General features: G+C 35.9%; 1 protein-coding gene across 1 annotated transcript; it reads left to right on the forward strand.

Annotated features, from left to right (window-relative positions):
- Positions 1-9,464: 9,464 nt before the first annotated feature.
- Positions 9,465-12,756, forward strand: LOC101744234 (zinc finger protein SNAI2). The gene is made up of 3 exons (XM_004929251.4): positions 9,465-9,847; positions 10,138-12,124; positions 12,465-12,756. The coding sequence occupies exons 1-2, from the start codon at positions 9,682-9,684 to the stop codon at positions 11,097-11,099; spliced, it is 1,128 nt and encodes a 375-aa protein (XP_004929308.1). The 5' UTR covers positions 9,465-9,681; the 3' UTR covers positions 11,100-12,124; positions 12,465-12,756.
- Positions 12,757-22,656: the final 9,900 nt, after the last annotated feature.

The following is a 22,656-nucleotide window of genomic DNA, read 5'->3' on the forward strand; positions in this document are numbered from 1 at the left end:
TTTAAGGATCTAATCCACGTCATTAGGTTAACCAAGATTGATAGATTGTAATAATTATGTAGCTTCAAGAAAACCGGAAAAAGGGGTTTTAAGCTCTAAGGATGTTGTTTCGATATTTAAGTAGTTTATTATTTTTTTTTCCCTTAATTTTCGTAGATATAATGATAGTAGATTTTTTAATCAGCGGTAGGCAGTGGCTTGGCTGTGCCCCTGGTATTGCTGACATCCATGAAAGACGGTAACCACTCACCATCAGATGGCCGTATGGTCGTCTGCCTACATGGGCAAGAAAAAAAAGTAGTTTTTTATAATTAGTTAGTTTGCATTATAGATTTCTTTGTCCTAGGCATAATTAAAACTACTTTTACGATTTTATCTGGCGTTTATTATTTAATTTTACTATTTTTGACGTTTCAAATAGTCGGTTTCGATATACATAAATACTCGTACTACATAACTTTTATATATGCTGTATCAATTTTCAAATTAAAATTACCTACACTATATATTATGCTGTTAAAATGCATAGGTACATAATTCGAAATACGCATTTTTGACGGATTTCATAAGTAGTTTTTTTTTTTCAAATATAAAGACTGCAATAAAAATAAATCAGATTGTAGTCACAGCTATCACTGAATACAAGAAATCCGACGAAAAATTTAATCGAGTCGACGACAATTTCTAGAAATCTTCTATTCAATTCCGAACAACAAACAACATTCGGACAGACTGTTTTTAGAGGAATGACATCGCTCGGTGGAAGAGCGTCCAATTACCCAAGATAGACGCTTAAAAATTTTTAGTCTCGTCTCACATTTACTGGTAGGACCTCTTGTGAGTCCGCGCGGTTAGGTACCACCGCCCTGCTTATTTCTGCCGTGAAGCAGTAAAGCGTTTCGGTTTGAAGGGTGGGGCAGCCGTTGTAACTATACTTGATACCTTAGAGCTTATATCTCAAGGTGGGTGGCGCATTTACGTTGTAGATGTCTATGGGCTCCAGTAACCACTTAACACCCTGTGGGCTGTGAGCTCGTCCACCCATCTAAGCAATAAAAAAAAATGCTTATGATGACTTCAAATTTGCTGACGCGGTATACGGCATGTTTATGTAATGCAAGCGTCATAAGTGCCATCAACCAAACATTGTAAAACTAATAGGCAACAGGTTGTCCGTCAGTCGTGAGTATTCGTAACCACGCGTGTCACAATATTAGAATTTCAACAAATTGTAAATTACCAAACCCGCGACTTTTTGATTGATTATACAGTTGGGTCATGAGCACGATTATTTCCAAATAAATTTCACGATCAATATCCAAGCTAAATATATATTTTTAAACACGCATCGTTCGTTTTATTTAAATCAAAATGGAACGAAATACACTAAAAATAGTTACAGTTATTTCTGGCTAATTTTACCATACCTACTGTGTAATTTTCAATAAATTGTTTTGTGATTTTCATTCAAATTCGTAGTTAAATCAACATTAATAGAAGCATGTAGTTTACAAATAATAAATACTCTATGGCTAAAATGTAATAACTAGTTAATTTACTTCGATTTTCAAATTAACAACAATATTAACAAAAGCACAGATTCATATTACTGTACTAATAGAACAACGAGATTATATCTATCAATAAAACGGAACTCATTGAAAATCATCATACAAAAACCATTTTAATTATAAAGTTGTGGCCCGTAAATATTTCAACGTCGTTTTTAGTATCGCTTTCTTATATACGTTAGTTATTAATAGGCAAGCACATACATAGGTGCAGTACCGATGTGTTGTGAAGAGGGGTGAAAGGTGGACGGTGACGCACCGGCCGCGTAGCGTGTGCCGAAATCTCAGCTGTTACCGCCGGAACTTATACAGTGTGATCTTTTTTTAGCACAAAAATTAAATTAAATTTCACATAGCAAGAGGTACATTAATAAATTTTAAATTGATGATCGAAATGGACATGTCACTGGAGAATATGGATACAACATTTATGATTTTTTTTTTCAAAACCACCAAAAATGTCTCTGTGTACAGATTACAGTATTGAATATTGATTAATCATGAAGCTTTTTTACTGTCAATTATAATTTTATCAGTGGAAGTTACAAGTGGAAACAAAACTGGCTATATTTTGTACAGTAGGTATGTTCCTTAAATTACAACATATATATCTTATAGCCTTTTCGATATTCAGGAAAATGTGAATACATCGACAAGAGAACTCAAAAAGCAAACGATAAAAAAGGAGGTGATATTACTACAATCAAATCAATAAGGTGATAAACAATAGCTATTATTTTAAGTTTAAATCGATCTTAATAGAACATAGGATTAAAATTAAATTAAAACTTAAAAGAAGTACAGCCTGTATAAACCCCAATCCATCTGTATTAAAAGTGTTTATAAAAGCGTTGAATGGTCCTGTGTGCTTTATATAGAAAATTCTACAGCTATGCCATTATTCAAAATTAAACTACTCACCTACCTGCAGGCATGTTTCGTTGGAACCAGAACGTAGTATGTCCCGCTTATTTTTGTATTGATGAACTTCAACTTTAGTGACCGTGATTTTATTGCTTGAAACTAGGTTTGATTTCTATTTCACGAACTATAAAGTTCATTTTCAATAATTTTTTGTTGAATAAAGCGTAACTGAAATAAATCTACCTCAACATTTTTAAAAGGACACGACCACACATTGTACTTAGTCAGATACGTCCTTTTACCGACGCGAACTTGAGACAATGAATGGGGGAGACCCTAATCGGTTAGCATACATCGAAAAGGTATCAAGTTCATTGAATACTGTGTGAATATTATAGGAGTTCGTTTGGCGTTTAATACATTTTATTCCGCGTAAGAACGTCGGTGCAGATGTGCGATTCGGGTACAGACATGTGATTCTGCACACGCAGCCAGCTGCCGGCATAGCTGTGCACTGATTCTATTGAACGCAGGGTCGAACTCCGCTCGTGGGTGCCTCTGCTTTTTGTTACATGTTCCACAAACAATGACACAGATCCACACAACAATAACAACTAGAACGTTCAGGTGTGTCGTAACGTTTCATACAATGTATTATTATTATTTACGTGTTTTAATCAAAAACGACAATATCTTTAGATAGTTTTAAATGAAAATCTATGTTTTTGAACTTTATACATTATTAAATAGGTTTACTTAAATACTAAAATAGTTCTTAAGTTATTTGTAATGCTAACACACTATGAGACTATGATGTCTCGAAATAAAGGTATTTTTTTTGTTCTGTAGTAACTTGTCAAAATTTTAATTATACAATTTATTGTTTAAATAGTAGTACTACAACGATTTTATTTTTCGAGAGTACACATGTACCTATAATTATATTTGTTTTCCTCAATACATTGTTAGAATATATTTAGCTTAATATCATTTCAGGTTGAGTATTTTTCTCTATTATCAATTAGATTATGAACTTTGATGATAGCTGCTTGAAAGATAGACATGAACGTTGACATATATTATAAACAGTTTAGCCTATCAAAATAATAAACTACGTGTGCACTACCAACAAAACTTATGATCGACAGAATTTCGTTCGTTAAGTAGTGGTAGCATAATCTAAAAATAAAATAACACTGACAACTATTATTACTTATCAAGTCACCAAAGAAAGCATACTAACAAAAGTTATGGTCGAGAGAATTTCGTTTGTTAAGTAATGGTAGCATAATCAATCCAAAATCAAACCCGCAAAATTATATTTTGCGTAATTACTGGTGGTAGGACCTCTTATGAGTCCGCGCGGGTAGGTACCACCACCCTGTCTATTTCTGTCGTGAAGCAGTAATGCGTTTCGGTTTGAAGGGTAAGGCAGCCGTTGTAACTATACTTGAGACCTTAGAACTTATATCTCAAGAAGGGTGGTGCATTTACGTTGTAGATGTCTATGGGCTCCAGTAACCACTTAACACCAGGTGGGGTGTGAGTTCGTCCACCCATCTAAGCAATAAAAAAAATAACACATAAAATTATTATTACTTATCAAATCAGCAAATAAAGCATATACGTGTTTGTTACTAAGCGGTAATGATTTTCAGAATGCCCCGTTTCGGTGCAAGAAATTACATGGCAATTGTGCGACATTGAGAACGCGGGCTGCGTATGCGCACCACCTGCCCGCGGCGCCCCTGTCCATCGGTATTTCCGCCATAGCGCACGGCCGCGGCACGGCGGCGCGGCGGGGCTCGTGCCCGACCGTTACGCACGCGCCCCTGCCCCCGCGACTACGCACCTGGCCGCACGCAGCCGCGCTCCACCCCTCGCACATAACACTTGTAACATTATAAATCTATGACGATCCTCCGTGTGATCTCGTTTGCACTTTAAGTTATCGTCGCCGTCAAACCATCGTGTAATAAAAGTGAAACCCGCAAAATTCTAATTTGCGTAATTACTGGTGGTAGGACCTCTTGTGAGTCCGCGCTGGTGGGTACCGTCGCCCTGCCTATTTCTGCCGTGAAGCAGTAATGCGTTTCGGTTTGAAGGGTGAGGCAGCCGTTGTAACTATACTGAGATCTTAGAACTTATATCTCAAGGTGGGTGGCGCATTTACGTTGTAGATGTCCATGGGCTCCAGTAACCACTTAACACCAGGTGGGCTGTGAGCTCGTGCACCCATCTAAGCAATAAAAATAAATAAAAAAAAAAACAAAATCTGCTATGTGCAAAACTCTATTTTGAACTGTAAAGAGTAAAAATATTTTCTTATAAAATTTTATATGAAAGTGAATTTTTAAGAACTATAATCAAATGAAAGCTATAGATAAATATTAAAACTATAGACACATAACAGTTTTTGTTTTATACGGTAGATAGGGCTGTGAACTATACGAAAAGGTCAAAAAGTAAAAATCTCAAAAAAGTGCACATAGCAGATTTTGGTTTGACAACGACGCACGTTATGCAATGCAAACCAATTGCCGTTTCACGAATGAGAGCGCTTCGTTTGCTTATTAACCAAACTACATATTAACTATAACTACCTAGGTATATTAAATTACTAGCTTTTGCTCGCGACTTCGTCCGCGTGGATAGTTCACAAATAATGCTTTATTTTAGAACAAATTTGGTTAGCATAAAAAACGTTATAGTGAGCCAGCCTTAACATATAGACATATGCTGTCGCGAACTTTTTTTAAGATATTTTAAAGGGGAATAATTCTATATTACATTATTTTAACGAAACTTTAACCGTTTCTGCAGCGCACACAGCGGAAGCTCTCAAAACGAAAAAAAAACCGTTTTTCAAACATTCTTTATTGGTGCTCCGCTTGTATTGGTTTTAGCGTGATATTATATAGCCTATAGCCTTCCTCAATAAATGGGCAATCTAGCCCTGAAATAATTTTTCTAATCGGACCAGTAGTTCCTGAGATTAGCGCGTTCAAACAAACAAACTCTTCAGCTTTATATTATTAGTATAGATTAGAATATCATTAAGAGAAATCAATAGATCAGATAATTATCACAAGAACTATGTCTCTGTATATCAAAACTATTTTTTCTTAGCTCGTTATTAGGTACTTATAACAAGCGCCTAACCTATTATATGTATAATTACAAATACTTTTTGATATATTGAAATAAATTCAATAAAGAAAATACATACCTACATGCCAAATTTAGAGCCGCCTCCTTATTTTCCACTTAAGTTTAATTAGTAAAGTGAAAACTTTGAACTGGCATGTACAACCAATTAAACTGGAACTTGAGTCAGTACGTAAATGTCCATAATAACCCATATATTACATTAACTATGGACAGATATATAAAGTGAAAAACTTTTCGTTTAATTAAATAATTATATTCAATCATTTCTATTTATTTACACAACGAGGTAGCAAAACATTTAATCATAAATTACGAGGAAAGACCATCCATTGAGATAATAATTTAATGATTTGTTTAAATTTGTTTGCCATCAATCAATTTATGTTGATTTGTTTACGTTTCCCAGGCATGAGTTTCGATAACGCATTCATTCACAAGGCCAAAGTGTTGATAAGGGCAACGATTGACCATCTATTTATTATAATAATGATTTAGTTCGTCCACTTACGGCGACGAGAGTCTTTAATGACACAATATCATAAGTAATGCGTGCTTACTATGCATTTCCATTTTGTTATTGTTGTCCATCGATCGCGTTGATTAGTCACAGTTGAGCTAAATACAATCGTACTGTTTTTGTTAAGCATACATCGATCCTTTGGCGTTGAAGATGCTGAGTCACAAGGTTAATTTCCCCGGACGTGCTGCTCCTCATTGTTACTCACAATAAGATCACTCTGTCGCCTTGACCTTATTTTACGTCAAAGGGAGTTAGAGTTTGGAGACTGCTCGCCAGTAGGTAGTATTGTTGACGTTCAAAAGCTTAGGATACAACTTACAATCATGTACATCGTATAATCATCTGCCTTCCAAGGTGAAAAGGCTTACCGGAACTAAACTACTATTATTTTACTGTAGAATTTTGTAGGGTTTGCTACATGAAAGCTCTTCTTGTTATAGGCCAAAATACCAATTGCAGTGGTATAAAGTCTTACCCTTTAAACGCAAGACTCCTTGGCGACACAAATAACTTACTCAACAAATATGAATTAGGAAATTTTATAAATAATGCGGAAAATGTATACTACACATTTTGCCCTTTCAACGTGTAAGTCAATGTGGTCTTCAATCAGAAAAAAAGGCATTTTTCCCTAGATCAAACAGAGATTAAAGCCTAAAAGCATGACTACACCAAGCTTATTACTTATTAGTGCTCGACCGCTTCTTAAGTTGCATGGGCTATTTTGCCTCAAAGCGATATCGGTGTGATAATGGGAATGCCTATTAGCTTGCAACAGCCCATCGTGTATTAGCAAGCGAACCCGTTTCCGTGAGAAAACCAAAATTACCCACCGAACAGCCTGACCTGTGGGAATTAACACTGGTTTCCATAAAAAATACAACAAAGGCATATTGGACGTTATATTTCCGCGTCGGGAAGGGTTGTAAACGTATCTTGTTTGGTTACGTACGCAGAAGGAGCTCTTTTGTTAATATTTGCAGCTCTCTAAACTGGTTCTTAACCTTTCCGGTAACAAAATAGTATTTGATTGTTATTATTATAATGCTCTTCGTACATCTAGACGAGAACGTCAATGCTATGCTTGGAATTATATTAATTGAATAACTAGACACTTGAGTCGACTTGTCAAAGGCGGCAATGTGACTTTTGGACAATTATTGGTAAATCAGAAAAACGAATTATTGACTTTGTATTCCATTGGCAGTCACAAAACTCTTCTGAACGACATCTTAGATAAATAACAGGTTAAGTATTAACCTTTATTTAATGCAGGTTTTGAGCCGTATTCTTAGAAGGAGACGATTACATATATTCAAATCCATCTGAATTAACATATCAATATTATTTTTTTGTCCAAATGCACAGATTGCCACCTTTGATAATAGACGACTCACTTATATCTGTTAATCTATTAAAGTTTTTCTTAAAAATAAGAGGATTATGTGACTCGTATATTTCTGTTGATGTTATTAATGAATGACCGACTAAGATTATTCTCGATCAGATCCCTTGATAAATTAAGAAACTGATACACACGCATACGTTAACGGCGATATCGAGAGAAGCGAAGGAGATAAGTAACATGAACTATCCATGTATAACTTAGAATGACACGTAGCGCGTGAAGAGACGCGTGAGATATTTCATTAGTAAGTGCTGACCTAGCATCATACACTTGCACGATAGTACGCTATATGCTGACTATCAGCTTAAATACGAGTGGAATTTTATGTAATACGTGTGGTTTTAATTGCAATACTCTACAGTGTCTGATGAGGTTAATTATCTTGGGATTTAAACCGAATTATTACTTAATTAAAGCTAATTTTACAAATTAATCTACCGTTTTTTTACTGTCATTACATTATTTATTAAATTACTGGTGGTAGGACCTCTTGTGAGTCCACGCGGATAGGTACCATCACCCTGCCTATTTCTGCCGTGAAGCAGTAATGCGTTTCGGTTTGAAGGGTGGGGCAGCCGTTATAACTATACTGAGACCTTAGAACTTATATCTCAAGGTGGGTGGCGCATTTACGTTGTAGATGTCTATGGGCTCCAGTAACCACTTAACACCAGGTGGGCTGTGAGCTCGTCCACCCATCTAAGCAATAAAAAATAATATTTATTATTATTATTTCCGACATCATATTTTCGTATAATAACAAAAAAAAAACGTCAGATTAAATCGTGAAGGTAGTTTTAATTATATCTACGACTCGCGAAAAGATCTGAGAGAATGATCACTTCGATGTAATCTTCAACTTTATAAGGATTCGGACCAGGAATTGAGCCGCCATATAACAAGATAAGAGGTATTATTTGCTTACAGCGATATGCTTATGTAACGTAACGTTGTGTATAAGCAAAAACGTAAAAGGAAGACGAACAGCTACAGGAAGGAGGACAAGGTCAAACGATCCGATATCTTTGCCCTGTCTTAAAGGAATAATAATAAGTTATATCCGTGTGTCATCGGTTTCATGTAACAACACCTTTTACGATAACTGGGTCGGTACCTAAACTCGACAGTACAGTACAGTACAGCTTTTGAATATTATTTTAAATACGAGTACAATTATTTCAAAGCACACAAATGACCTATACCCATTTTCGTTTTAATCGTAAATTATAATGGGCCGAATTATTACAACGAGAATTATTAAATCGATTTTCTATCATAGAACACATAGTCCATGTGCTATTAAGTTTATAAAATGCAATCAAAAATGATTAACTATGATGCTATCTACTATATCGTGTTACATTGTTCCTGTTTTCTTATTTTATTCATTTTGTTACGATTTTCACACAGTGAAATATTCCATTGAAAATTTCCATTTCTAATGGGACATGAGGTGATGAGATGATAGATCGTTGAATTTACTATCACATAGGTAAATGTCCGACCCCGTTCCGATTAACAATTTAAAAATTAAAATTTAACCAGAATCAGTCCGAGCAGCTGCAGATTGTCATCAAACTGAACTACAATGAACGAAAGCGAACAAAGAGACGAGAACCAATACGATTTAAAAAGCTGTGATGGCTCAGTTCAAAGGTGCTTAACCCCTGGAGCATTACAAAAAATCTATACGTTTTTCTGCAAAGAGACGTTTTGGACCGGTGCCGTGGTGCAGTTGTGAAGCTGAACATATCGCACTGAAGCAGCGGTTCCGGCGGGTGCTGAGGCGCAGGTGCTGCTGCCGCCCCGCGCCTCTGTCGCTCCGCCATTGGCCGCCGCCCCGCGCCCTCCACCGATTGGGTACGGCGCACGTGCGAGGCTTACCCGCGCCGCCACCTGGTCGCGCCGTTAACGGGGAGCGCTTATAAGCAACCAGCCTTCCCTTGCCGCACCATTCGAGCTCCGGACGTTGTTGAGTGCACGTGTGCGCTAGTCGCGTTCCGAACACGAATACGTCTTTAATAATTCGGTGCAACTTTGCGATGTTTGGACTTTTCCGTATTCGAAATCTGTGACCCTGTGTTTCGAAATTTAAGTTAATCTCCGAAGACTATTTAGGAACATAGTGTTTGTGTATTTAGTGAAAAATGCTTGTAGAGGACTCTCAAAATCGTTCAGTGCTGGCGAAGAACTATGCGCACTGTCCGCTGAAGAAGCGACCGGTGTTGGTGCGGGAGGAGCGGCCTGCGACGCCGCCCACTACGCCGCCTCATCCCGCCCACCTTGCCACGAGACTTTATTATGATTATCATTGTAAGTTTACTCTAAAAATAAAATTTAATTTTCAGTAATTAATCAGTGAAATCATCAAAACACATTTTAGTCTCGCTTTAAACAATCAATCTTATCTCTTAATTAATATTAGTTTCAATCATCTTTAAATTTCATTGATTTTGTAAATTAACTTTTGAAAATTAACTATTCAACTGGTCACTTTAGTTTAAATTGAAATGAATAGTGCACATTAAATAAGAAAAGCACATTAATCAAATCTGCCATCGTATGTTCCAATCGTTACTTATTACGAAATCATTTGTTCACAGGTGACATGGAAAATGAAGAACCTGAGAATCTTAGCACTAAGCCCGAAGACCTGTCCAAGACAGGAAACTATCCGAGCAAAGCTTCGTCGCCAGTTTCAGCGATGACGGTTAAGGTTGAACCAAGAGAATGGTCTCACCAGCTGCCCGACTATATGTCAGCTTGCCGAACTCGCCTCGAGCCGGCACCAACAGAGCTTGCACGACCTACGCCGCAGTACCCTTACATGCCGACATTGTATTCGCCCTACGCATTTGAAGAATTATACCCAGCGGCACCTGCTCTGTCCCCTCCGATACACCCGCAATTGTATACGCGTTACTCACCCGCATCACCGCCGTCCTCGTGTTCACCTCCACCTTGCCCCGAAGATCTAAGATCACCCGGTTCCGTTTCTTCCGACTCGGGAGTTTCCGTTTCGGGAACACGTCGTCCTCGGTATCAATGTTCAGACTGCGCAAAGTCTTATTCGACGTATTCCGGTCTCTCGAAACATCAGAAATTTCACTGTGCTGCTGCGGAAGGTAGTCTAGCAAGGAAGTCTTTCAGCTGCAAATATTGTGCAAAGGTTTACACTTCTCTTGGTGCACTTAAAATGCACATCCGCACGCATACGCTACCCTGTAAATGCCATTTATGCGGTAAAGCCTTTTCAAGACCCTGGCTTCTTCAGGGTCACATCAGAACGCACACCGGTGAGAAACCATTCTCTTGCCACCACTGCAGGCGCGCATTTGCCGATAGATCGAATCTTCGCGCTCACCTTCAGACCCATTCGGATGTGAAAAAATATTCGTGCTCTGGTTGTGGTAAAACCTTTTCACGTATGTCCCTTCTGAGTAAACATCTGGAAGGCGGATGTGGAGTACCAGGCAGCACGCCTTACGAGTATCGTCCTGAAGCAATGCAAGTTGCGCATGCGCACCCAAACCTCCCACCGCCCGCTACCGTGCACGCCTATTAATAAGACTGAATGGATCTCCGATCTCAAATATTGTAAAACATTAATTACACAAGTAATCGGCTCACCATAATGAATAAGCACGAAATGTTCATATTTTTAAGGATATGTATGTGTGTCTAAATTACTTTGTAAAATTTTAAAGTGTGTTAGAATTACTGTGTAAATTTCGATTGTAATTATCGGTAAGTTAAGTTATTCTTAAGTAGTAAGTCACGCAAATCGTGACCTAACCCTAGTCATATGGCATTTGCCGAGTGTCATACACTTGTTCAAAATAAAATTTATAAATGAAATTGTAATCCTAAGCCATGTACAAAGTGCCTTAAAATATAAATAATTAATATATTCTTTGAAGAAATTATAACAGTACATATATCCTGAGACGCTATTCTTTTTAATAAATACTTATAATAGTATTTAAGAGGCTATTATAGAGCCGATTTGTAAATCGTGTTCCTTTCTGTTACCTCCAAATAAATATTACTGAGTTTGAAAATTATTCTTTTAATAAATTCTGTACAAATCACCTCTCAACATTAAGAATACAATGGTATTTGCCTGATCAAAAAGATTGAACTAGGTTTCAAGCTCTTACACGATCGCAGCATTATTTGACAACGTTTTCAAAGTATCACGCATTCAATTTTTCTTCGACCGTAGGTAAGATCGACAGCATTCACGCTGATTCGTAAAATCCATGAAATCATTTCAAACCAGTAAGGCCGTGAAATCGCCTATCCATCCAAGCCAATAATAAACCTACTAAAAACTATGACATTAACACAATTTTAATTCTACTTTAACTGTCAAACAAGAAAGTATTTATATTCCTGACAACTGACAAAATAACAACTTATAAACTGAAAAAGAAATTAAGAGAAAATATTTCGAACTTGGATGGCAAAGCGGGATGTGAAATTCATTATTTAATGGATCTGTTAAACTCTTAACACGAGGTCGGCCGTGTGATTGTCCATCTACAGCATTAAATATACATATAAAAACACATTTATGTGCAAGTTTCAGTGAGTAGTGCTTAAAATATTAGTCATTCAGTTAAGATCCAACCAACCAAAACAAATATTTCTAAGAAGAAAAAAAACCTAAAGTAAAGTAACTATTATACATATTTTCGATTTGCATATTCTATTGTTTGCTATAAAAAAATAACCACAGCTTATCGCGAAACCCTCAATAAAACATACACTAAATATATAAATGGATTTAGAAAGCCTAAATTAAAAATCGAAGTTACAAACATACAAACCTACTAATAATAATACCTACTAATAATTTACTATAGGTACGTCGTAACGTGATTAAGTTAGTAATTATGTATAGTATATTCATAGGTTTAATTTGTAGTAAGTTTGCCGCAATTTAGCGGTAGCGGTCTTATCGACGAGACAATAGCATGGAACACCGGTCCGATGTGGGTCGAACATTAGACAGTGGGCGCCATGCCGCCGTCGACGGTCACCCGGCCACGAGGTCACCACCCAGAGCCTGCTCCCGCTTATGCCTAGCTGGTATTAAGCCGATGTCGGAATATCATAAACAAAACCTTTGAAACCTCTATTGGGAACGATATACTTATTTACCTATAAACAAATATTACTTACTCAACTATAAACAATAAAGATTTTAAGAGAATAAAGCTTTTTTATGTTTGTTTATTTTGTCTGAGCTAATTGCCGAAGTGATTGAACCAACTTAGAACGAGACTTTGATAAGTGGATAGAAAATTTCTTCGAAAATATCATATTTATTTATTAAGTGTACCGCGATAATATTTCTGTGGAAAAATTAACAGAAAGCATAAACGCTTAATCTTATACCGATAAATTCATTTGTGTTAAAATTTATGGTAAATACTTTAGGAAAACGAAAAAAACGCATACATAGCTAAAGAATTGCTGTGAATCTTGAAATTCTTAAGAATGACTCAAAATTGTATTTACTAAGAAATTATTTTATGTTTCATATTTAAGTTATTAACATTAGCATATTAATGGTTTGGTTTTTTTTCTTCAGAATAATTCATGTCGTCTAATTACTTTTTATTTGGTGATTCTCTAAATTACCACTGCTTTTTATATGAACTAATATGAAGATTAATGTTTCGCCATTAGTTATAATATGAGAAAAAAATTATTCGACACGATTTCCAAATTTGACAGATACAAATTAGGATAATCTTAATGAGTTCAAATTCGAACTAATCTATATTGTCAATGAATAGACATTTATAATAGGTTGACAATGTAATCCAATAAGTTTTATCTGAACCTAATGCCACTATCATGTCATTTAGTAGTACGAAAGTTGTCCAATAAGATAACAATCTTTCCGTTAACCTCTGACCCTGTCAGGCAAGTGCACGTTTCTCAAACGTTACAATACCGTACTATTGACACTTTTTGTACAGACTGCTTTAAATTAAGATATTATCGTTAACATGTTTCATAATTGAAAAAAAAAAAAAAAAAGAAACATGAAAGTTAATCTTTGCGTCGCCACCTTGATTAATAATTACGTTTCTTTTATCGTAAGTGACATATGAAAACGTATATTTTTATGTAACATAACCTAATTTAGGAATAATAATGTGTACATACATAAAATCGAACTATTCACGGAAAGGTTTTAATTAAAGCGATTTCTAATCTGACATTGTCGTCGGGTCGTGATTAAGTTGGTCGAGCACGTTAAGTAACAGAGACCGCTCGCATCAGCATACAGGAGTGCCAATTAGTGGTGTTTGCCGAAGATGTGTTCGCGAGTTCGAGTGCGTGTGCGAGCTGCCGCGATTGGTTGAGGTCCGGCGTCGCGTGGTACTCATCGAGACGCGTGCGCTTCGATCCCGCACTGCGGCCAATCCAATGCATTCTCATTAATTAATTCTGTTTCTATTTGCATCGTGATTATCTTAGCCGATATTGATCTCCGATATGCGGTACCAATTAGAGCTCACACCTAATAGTCTAATAGAACTTTGAACTTTTCTATTACTTATAAGCGATCGTTTCTGAGATAACAAAAAACTGGTTTCGACATCAATGTGACCTCGTTTGAGAAGAGCTTTGTATTGTAATATTTAATTATTTATATCTTTTAAACTAGAAACATTATTAATGTAGTACGGAGATTTCCGATAGATAACATTAAAAGAACCATAATGTACTTTGTTAATGAGCTCACCCTCAGGGTTTTCAGCCACGATTGTTGTGAGCACGTCACGTTTTTGCCTACCTCTGTGGCAGTAGCCTCAAAGGGCTATTCTAGGTTCACTCTGGCTCAGTCTGAAGCTGAACACGTCATGATACTGGCAGAGAAGAGGCCATGTCGTAGGTAAGTATCTAGATTTGTCTAGATGCGATATATATAAGCTGCGGCGGCGAGCCGAGTCGCTCCGATAAGCATGATTTGTAACTCGGCGCGTCGGCGCGTGCGCACAAATAAACGTGATTTCAATGTGCACCTTTCAATAAATTACCTAACTCACGCTTGATATGACGGTGTGACAATGTATACCCTCCTCATAAATTTAGTACTAAATTTAAAATTCAGTTTTAAATCCACACGTTCCATTACCTTTTTTTTTATAAATTATTATTTTTGAAAAATCATTAAAGTAAAGTTGCAGAAATATTATAAAGTATTTGATCGTAAATATTACTTATTCATTATTATTATTTGATCTTAATTTGATTGATTGAATAAATAATATTTAAATTTATAACAATTCTGAATTAGTAATTGTATTACATCTTTGTTTTGTCGCGAATCGTAGATATGATTAAAACTATTTTTACATTTTAATTTTGTGTTTAAGTTTTGGGTTAAGATGTTATTTGTCGACAGTTGAATATTCTGTTACAAGTCGAACTCTTCGTCGTAGTCCACGAGTTCGATGAGGACGGTAACCGGTGCTTAAAAAGCTTCAAAGCACGAGAGTGGATCCGGCGGATCCGACAAGACACATTTTGGTCGACGGCGACTTTGCTTTGCCCCGTTGCCTGCGTCGGATATGTGGTAAGCGGTGACCACGAAAGAGGGTCATCATGTCGCGCTTCATTTTCTAAGTAGTGTTCTGACCCTTCCTTAAGATACATACATCGGTTCTAGTTTTAGATCGTTGTGAAGATCAACATTCGTCACATACCACGGTGCTCCAACGGCTATCCTGCAAAAACGGGAAGGGAGGACCTGGAGAGAGTTAATGTGTGTACGGGTCGCGTGAGTGAGCACTATACTTGCATAGGTCATGCCGGAACGTATGCTAATTTTGTAGTGTCACCTTGTTACGAAGCAGTAATTAAGTCCATTGATACATCATTGTATAGACCAGTTAGTTCAAACTAGTGACTTACTAAGCTTTGCAAGCAAAGATCCTCTTCTTATACTATTAATCTAGCTTCCTACACATGGACAACAGAGTTTTATTTTTCAATCAATTCAAATAAGTAAGCCTGCAAGGGTAAGTATCGCAATCCTGCCTTATCTGATTTTAAGAATGGAACAGCCGTCAAGCAATTAACACTTCGACCTCATGTCTCAAGGTGGGTAGCGACATTCACTTAGCGATATCCGGTAACCACATTACTGTAGGTGGGCTATGAGTTCGTTTACTCATTAAGGTAACAGAAAAAATAATCATGAAACAATCATGAGTATTTAGTTTTATAATATCATTATATTTATTTATAAAAATGTTTTTTAAATAGGAACGTGTCATTTTTGTTGTTGTTCATGTTTGTATGTATGTTCGTGTTACTCTCACTATTCATTGTCTCAAAGAACTTGAAATTTCATTTAATGTTTGTTACATATAAATTGCTTCAACAACAAAACTGATATGCTGATGTCTACTCAATATAATATATATTGATTAATTTATTGATAGCTATAGATTAATAACAACTACCTTCAAAATAAATAAGTATTTCTAAATCATCATAGTTTCCACATTAACACATGAATCGATGGTCTATCTATCTTTAATTAATATGTAATAAGCCAAGGACAAGAAAGGAGTTAATTCGTTTGCACACAAATTTATGACACATCATTATGCATAAACGGTAGAGAGAGGCTTGGCTTCGCCCCTGGCATTGCTGACGTCCATGAGCGACGGTAACCACTCACCATCAGGTGGGCTGTATGTTCGTCTACCTACACGGGCAATGAATTTTTTTTACGATAAATATTTTTCCCAAATAAACAAATCTATGAACACATTGTAGACAATCTCAAATCCGACTAAAAGCAAGCACGAATGCGACACAATTGTACGACATGCATAGATCGAAGTATTTATTGACTCGGTGACATGGCTAATGCTCATTTAGAATACACGATACATATACAGCAAAACTATCCTATAACAAGGTCTATCGATAATTCTACAACTTGTTAATAGTAATTTATGGCCGAGCAATTATACTGTGACGTTTTTATTAGTAATTTGCTATTGTAATTTAAGTTTAATGAACTGCAATAAAGATTAATGCTAAATGTAAGATAACGATTTTAAATCTCAACAATAGGGTTGAAAATTCATCTGATTTTTTTTATATTCGTAGATTATTTTTGATTCTATCACAAAATTGCTCATTTGTATAGAATATGTTTTAGATTTACGATCATGATGTAAGGAAATGTGGACTTTAGTTAGAAACTCGCATTTTGAAGGCAACGTCAATGCGCGACGCGACTAGGAACGATAAATCGCGCGATCCTGTGCCAATAACACCGTGAGTACGCCGGTGACGTATGGGGTGGGATACCAGCTCTCGACGCTCGACTTTCACACATAACATAATATAAATATCGTCTTCTCGCATTAAAACTGTGTAATCTCAAAACTTACTAATTTTACAGGAGAGTGTTTTAAAAGTTTAACATGTAATCTTTTTAATATTAATCATCTTTGCAACATTTATTTTTTATTTTTTACTAGTTACATTATCTGTCTTTCAAAGTAAGATAAAATTATGTATTAATTTTGTTAATAGTAGTCAAAACATAGAAATAAAAACTAAAACTAAACTACGCTCTTTTGACAGTATTTATGAGAAAAATACTGGTGATACCAAATGTTTCCGGACATTAACTCAATTTCGAATATTTTTGGAAATTGTACACTTTTAATGCGAAAAGGCGATATATGATAAAAATGTCGTTTTTCTAACGAATCTCTAATGTATTTACTGTAAAAAGAAAGTTTGAAAAAATATGGATAATATATCATTTATTATATCTTCGAATCCTGGCCGAGTAAAGAACTAGAATTTACATCAAATACTAAGTTAAATTATAACCTGTAAACGTACTAGAACTTTTATTAAAACGGTTCGAAAGCTATAATCAAAAACGTTGAGCAACAGATACCCGAACACATTAGAAGTACCTATGTTTTTTCTATCTGTACCAAAATATTTTTACTAAAATAAAAAATTTGGGTCTGTTGTAATAGAAGTTTCAATAATCTATAATCCTGAAAATCGTCAAATTCACTACAAATGCTAATATACAAAATGTTAGTCAACGCTTGGTAGCACCAGTGAGTAATCCAAAGACCAATTGAGCTATGCTCGTACTTTCCCTGCGACAGGTATCAAGAGTGAAGAGATTCGCAGTAGAAACAAAATAACCAATATAGCCCGAAGAACTGTAGCGTTTAAGTGGTAGTGAACAGGGCTCATTGCTCGTAAGACAAATGCTGGGATCAAGAGGTTCTAAAGGTGGCGATCACAAACTGGGAGACGTAGTGTCGGTAGGTTTTTCACAATGTGTACCGACGACTTATTGAAGATCATGAGGAACCCCTGGATGCGGACAGCGCAGGAGTAGTCATAACGGCGAACCTCGGGGGAGGATTGTAATACAACTAAATATTTATTTAATTTATTTATTTATGTACACACAAAAAGGAAGACATAGTACAGAGTAATAGGAAAATTATGTACAAAGGCACTGTTTATTTTTTTAAGAAATCTCTTCCAGCAGAATCGCGAGAGGATTATGAGAATAATAATTAAAAGTGATGAGTGCGTGTAGAACAGCTAAAATAACAAATACAACATGAAAATTATAGTAATGCACATACACATAACAAATATTGTTAAACTTGAATTCAAAAAATATTATAAGTAACACAGTATATACGAAGAGTATAGAACAATGATCATTCGGTTGATGAGAGATAGAATTGTTTGACCTTGTATTTAAAAACAGAAACAGACTAAATATGTTAATGTGTTGAATTAAAATTGACATTCCAATAAAATATAAACTTAAATTAAATATTTCATCCGCCAAACCAAAACTAGGTCAATGTTATTTCTAAGGTAAAAGTTAAAAAGGTTCTAAGGTAATATTCAAGAATATCGGAAAATTGTTTGAATATCCTGGTAACACGGAGTCTGGCGCACTCGAGTCCCGTAGCGTGGGCGTCACCACGCGCTTCAACACCGAAGAGATTACTCACTGGTAGCGAATGGTCTGTTGTTTTGCGTAAATGGATTCTGATACTTTATTACCTTAAGCTTTTGTTCGACGACTGCGTAACTTTAAATTTAGTTTCGACGTTTCTTAATCTCATAATAATTTCATGTTGCTCATTTGACTTAACATTTTCATTCGAGTGAAAGCTGAAGTTCATCTAAAATGAAAGTTGGATGTTTCGTAAAATTTTCGGCACCTGATATCTTGTTTGTAAAATTAAATAATAAATTAGTGACATAACATGTTTTAGTATCTCTGAATCGAATTGCTACATTGTTAGGAACAAACACGTTCTGGGGTAAATTCGCAGTTTCAAGTACATTTTTGTGCTTGATTAAGATAAAAAATTATATCACAAAAGCGTGTTCTTTTGCAGTACCATACGCGCAAATAAGAGCTCACTTGATATTGGTCGCTCTCGGTTATGTAGAAATGTGGTTTCATTGTTTTAGTAAGATAAAACATATAAAATTTAATGTTTTCAAATATATACATATATTTTTTATAAAATTAATCTAATGGTTTTTATGTGAAGGAAGAACGTACATAATTATAAACAAAAGCATTAAGAATCGATGATTTTAATTAGCCAAAGACACAATGTTAATGGCATAAGAAATACACCAAAAAAAATCTATGCTGTTTCTCGTCCAAACCATATGCAAGTTCAAGTGAAAATCTATCAAAAGTTTTCATTTCAAGCGTTCATAGAAAAGACATCAACGGGTTTACAGGTAATAAGAAGCAATGAACGAAGAATTGAAACCGTAAATGAACAGAAGTGACTCAATTTATAATTGTAATAAAATTATTATTTATAGTTACAGAAGTGCGTACAGATTTACAGTTCTATACCAAGAATAATCAAATCTGGATTTAAAAGGAATGTACAACAATTCTACAAGTGTCAATTTTGTTAAATAAATTTAATAAATTAAATATATTTATTTAACCATTCACTAAATTACGTAATAAAAAGAATCGGTCAAAATACCGGAAGTATATTTTTAAACGAGAATTTATTGACTTTCGTCTTTTGAAATACCTGAATATTAAGAATTGGCGTGGGTATATCTCGTGACTCATATCTTTAGTATTCCAAACTTATACAATAAAAACATATTTAACTACAGAACTCGTGGACATGCACTCGCAGTTCGCGGACATTAGCATTCGATGTTAATTACGTTCTGTCATCTCGCACTGCGTACCGTAATGCTGCCCATTAAATGCATTGTGATCTTGTTTACCAGGTAAAAACCACGCAGTCACTGGCTTCGTTAGTTTGTTGTTTCACGCATCAATGTAATTCAAAATGGTTTTAACAAAGACAATTTACAAAAATATTTATACTATCGATATTTTACACACTTTTTTAACAATCAACGTGCTACAACAATTTAAAAATCAATCACACCGTAGAATTCAAAGAATATTTTAATGCAAAAATAATTGGTTAGCTCTCGATTAAACTGTCCATCATATAACATTTTACGACGTTCAACATGAGCCCGTACAAGTGATGCAACTTAATTGCAATCACAATAAAATATGTCTTCAGATAAAAGTTGTATTTCTTTTATATGACATCGAGACAGTTACTTGAGACGTATCGAATCGGCCTTTTGTTCTCGGCTCTGTTTCTCGGTATAAAGCTAGAGGGCGCGGGCGTTTATACAATAATCTTCGGTGTCTGCATAAAAATTATCCGGCAGATTGTAACGGGACTGCGCGTAGGAGGCACGCGCGGTCGGCGTTCACCTCCGACCTCCTTGCCATGACGCCGCCATCTCACTCACTGTTCATCACATACTAAAACTCTTTAGCTTATTTGTTTTTTTTTTCCATATAAAACTGACTTTATTATAGCTCTGAATTTCAATAAAATAAAGACGCACGTTGCTTATTAACAAAAGTCAGTTTCGCGTACATCCTTGCAATGACGTAACACACAATATTAATGATGCGCTTTTTAATAATATGTAGAAAGCACTTGCTCATGTGTGTCAGCTTTAAAATAAATTTCTCAAGAATATTAATTTCGAATAAAAGGATCATCAATATGAACGGGATGAAAATGAACATTTATTATATGAAAGTTAAACATTAATGGCGAATTCTCATTTACTTTCATTTCGTATTGTATATTTGGAGAGTAGGCGCATTAAACGCTTAATCATATCAATTAAATCAGCACCGCTCGCTATAAGATGCGATTGTTACACGTGCATGTTTACAAGGAGAAATCGGCGCACACAAACTCATATCCTCATCATTAAGAGTCATTCGTTAAAACCTTTGGACATTAAAATCTGTAACAAGCTACGTAACAAATGCAATAACAATGAATAAAATTGTAATAATAGCAGGTGAAATCGCGACAGGTCCGGGTCTCGGGTCGACGTCCGTAATTATAAATAAAATGCGGCAACGGAGCGTCTTGCCGCCGCCGTGCCGCCCCCGCGACGCTCTTCAGCCTCCCAAACCATTTTATATCAATGCAACGACTACTTTTAGAGCACAATGCTCCATTATTCTGCTTTTAAGGATTTTTACACAAAGCGAAAAGGCGCACGCACGGACGTATTCCAAATTCTGTCGTGAAGTGTCGCAGTCCGCGGCGGTACAAGGTAAGCGATGCCATTTCGACAACTTTATTTTGGTGTAAATGTCGTCTTTAGGATTTTATTGTCGTGAGCAATTAATTTTATGATAACAAAAAAACGTAATAGAAGTCTCAAAAGAATGCTCGTCCACCAAAATCATTAACGCGGCGTGAATTAATTATAAATATATCATTGTAATTTGAATGTATCATAGTATGATCTTATCTAGGTTTTGATGGGTTTATGCCATCAGTCATAATGCAGTCATTATTTATTTATTAAAATGAAGAATAGGGTAAGCCCCACACTCTACTGGATGTATGGTGAGCTTGCATGGGTAGGTACCAATAACCTGCCTATTTGTGACACGAAGCACTTAATAATCATGTGGTTCTAAACTAGTATAGCCGTTAAGCAATGAAATTGAGATATCGACCTCATGTCTCAAAACGAGTGACGCCATTCACGTCCTGATATCTAGAGGCTCTGGTTACCACTTAACAGTAGATGGGCTGTTAGCTTGTTCACCAATTTAGTACAATTAACAGAATGTATGATAATTTAATTTAAATTACCTACCATTATTTACTCTGCACTAGCTTAGGTAATAATGTCTTAGACATTAAGTCCGCCAATGTAAATTTTACATGAAGTGTAATAAATAAATAATAACTATTCACTAGCGCTACGGCTCTAGTTGAGTGAACAGTGTTCGGTGGTAGATTCTACTCTTGCTAGGACTAGTGTTGGCAAAGTCACCAGGTTAAAGCTCACCTACTCTCTCAGTTAAGCTGGCATAACCCTAAAGGCCACCAGCTTAGGTAGGGAAAAAAAAGAGCAGTGACGTATGGTTTTCTACCAACCGTGTCATAATGCTGTTAATTACAGAAGCGTGTTAGTGATGAACTGGATAGAGTTATCAGCATTTCTAAGTCCAACTGTCGGTGCACATGACGTTTAGATGGAAGATCGGGTGTGTTGTAAATAGTGGTAATGTCATGACTATGGGGGCGGAGGGTGCAGAGCACTGGGGCATAGCGACCGGGCACCGACACACGACCAACGCGTGCCGTTACATTATTATTCAGAACACAACTGTTCCAAATTTAAATTTTTTGGAGAAATTCAATGAACTAATTGTGTACACATTTTACAAATTTGTACCGAAGCGGAAAGTGGTCTGTTCTAATCTACATGTTGTTATACTTCATGTGTGCTTTCACGCACGAATACCACGATGAAAGTTAAATAATGGCGTCATGTAACAAAATTACAATACTGAAGTGTAAAAACTGAGACCTTACAACTCATATCTCAAGGTAGGTGGCGGCATTTACGTTGTAGATGTCTATGGGCTCTGGTAACATCAGGTGGGCCGTGAGATCGTCCACCCAAATAAGCAATAAAAAAACTAAAAGTATTTATAAATTTGCGTAATTATC

Source organism: Bombyx mori, chromosome 4 (genome assembly GCF_030269925.1).
Source record: "Bombyx mori chromosome 4, ASM3026992v2".
NCBI classification, from domain to species: domain Eukaryota; kingdom Metazoa; phylum Arthropoda; class Insecta; order Lepidoptera; family Bombycidae; genus Bombyx; species Bombyx mori.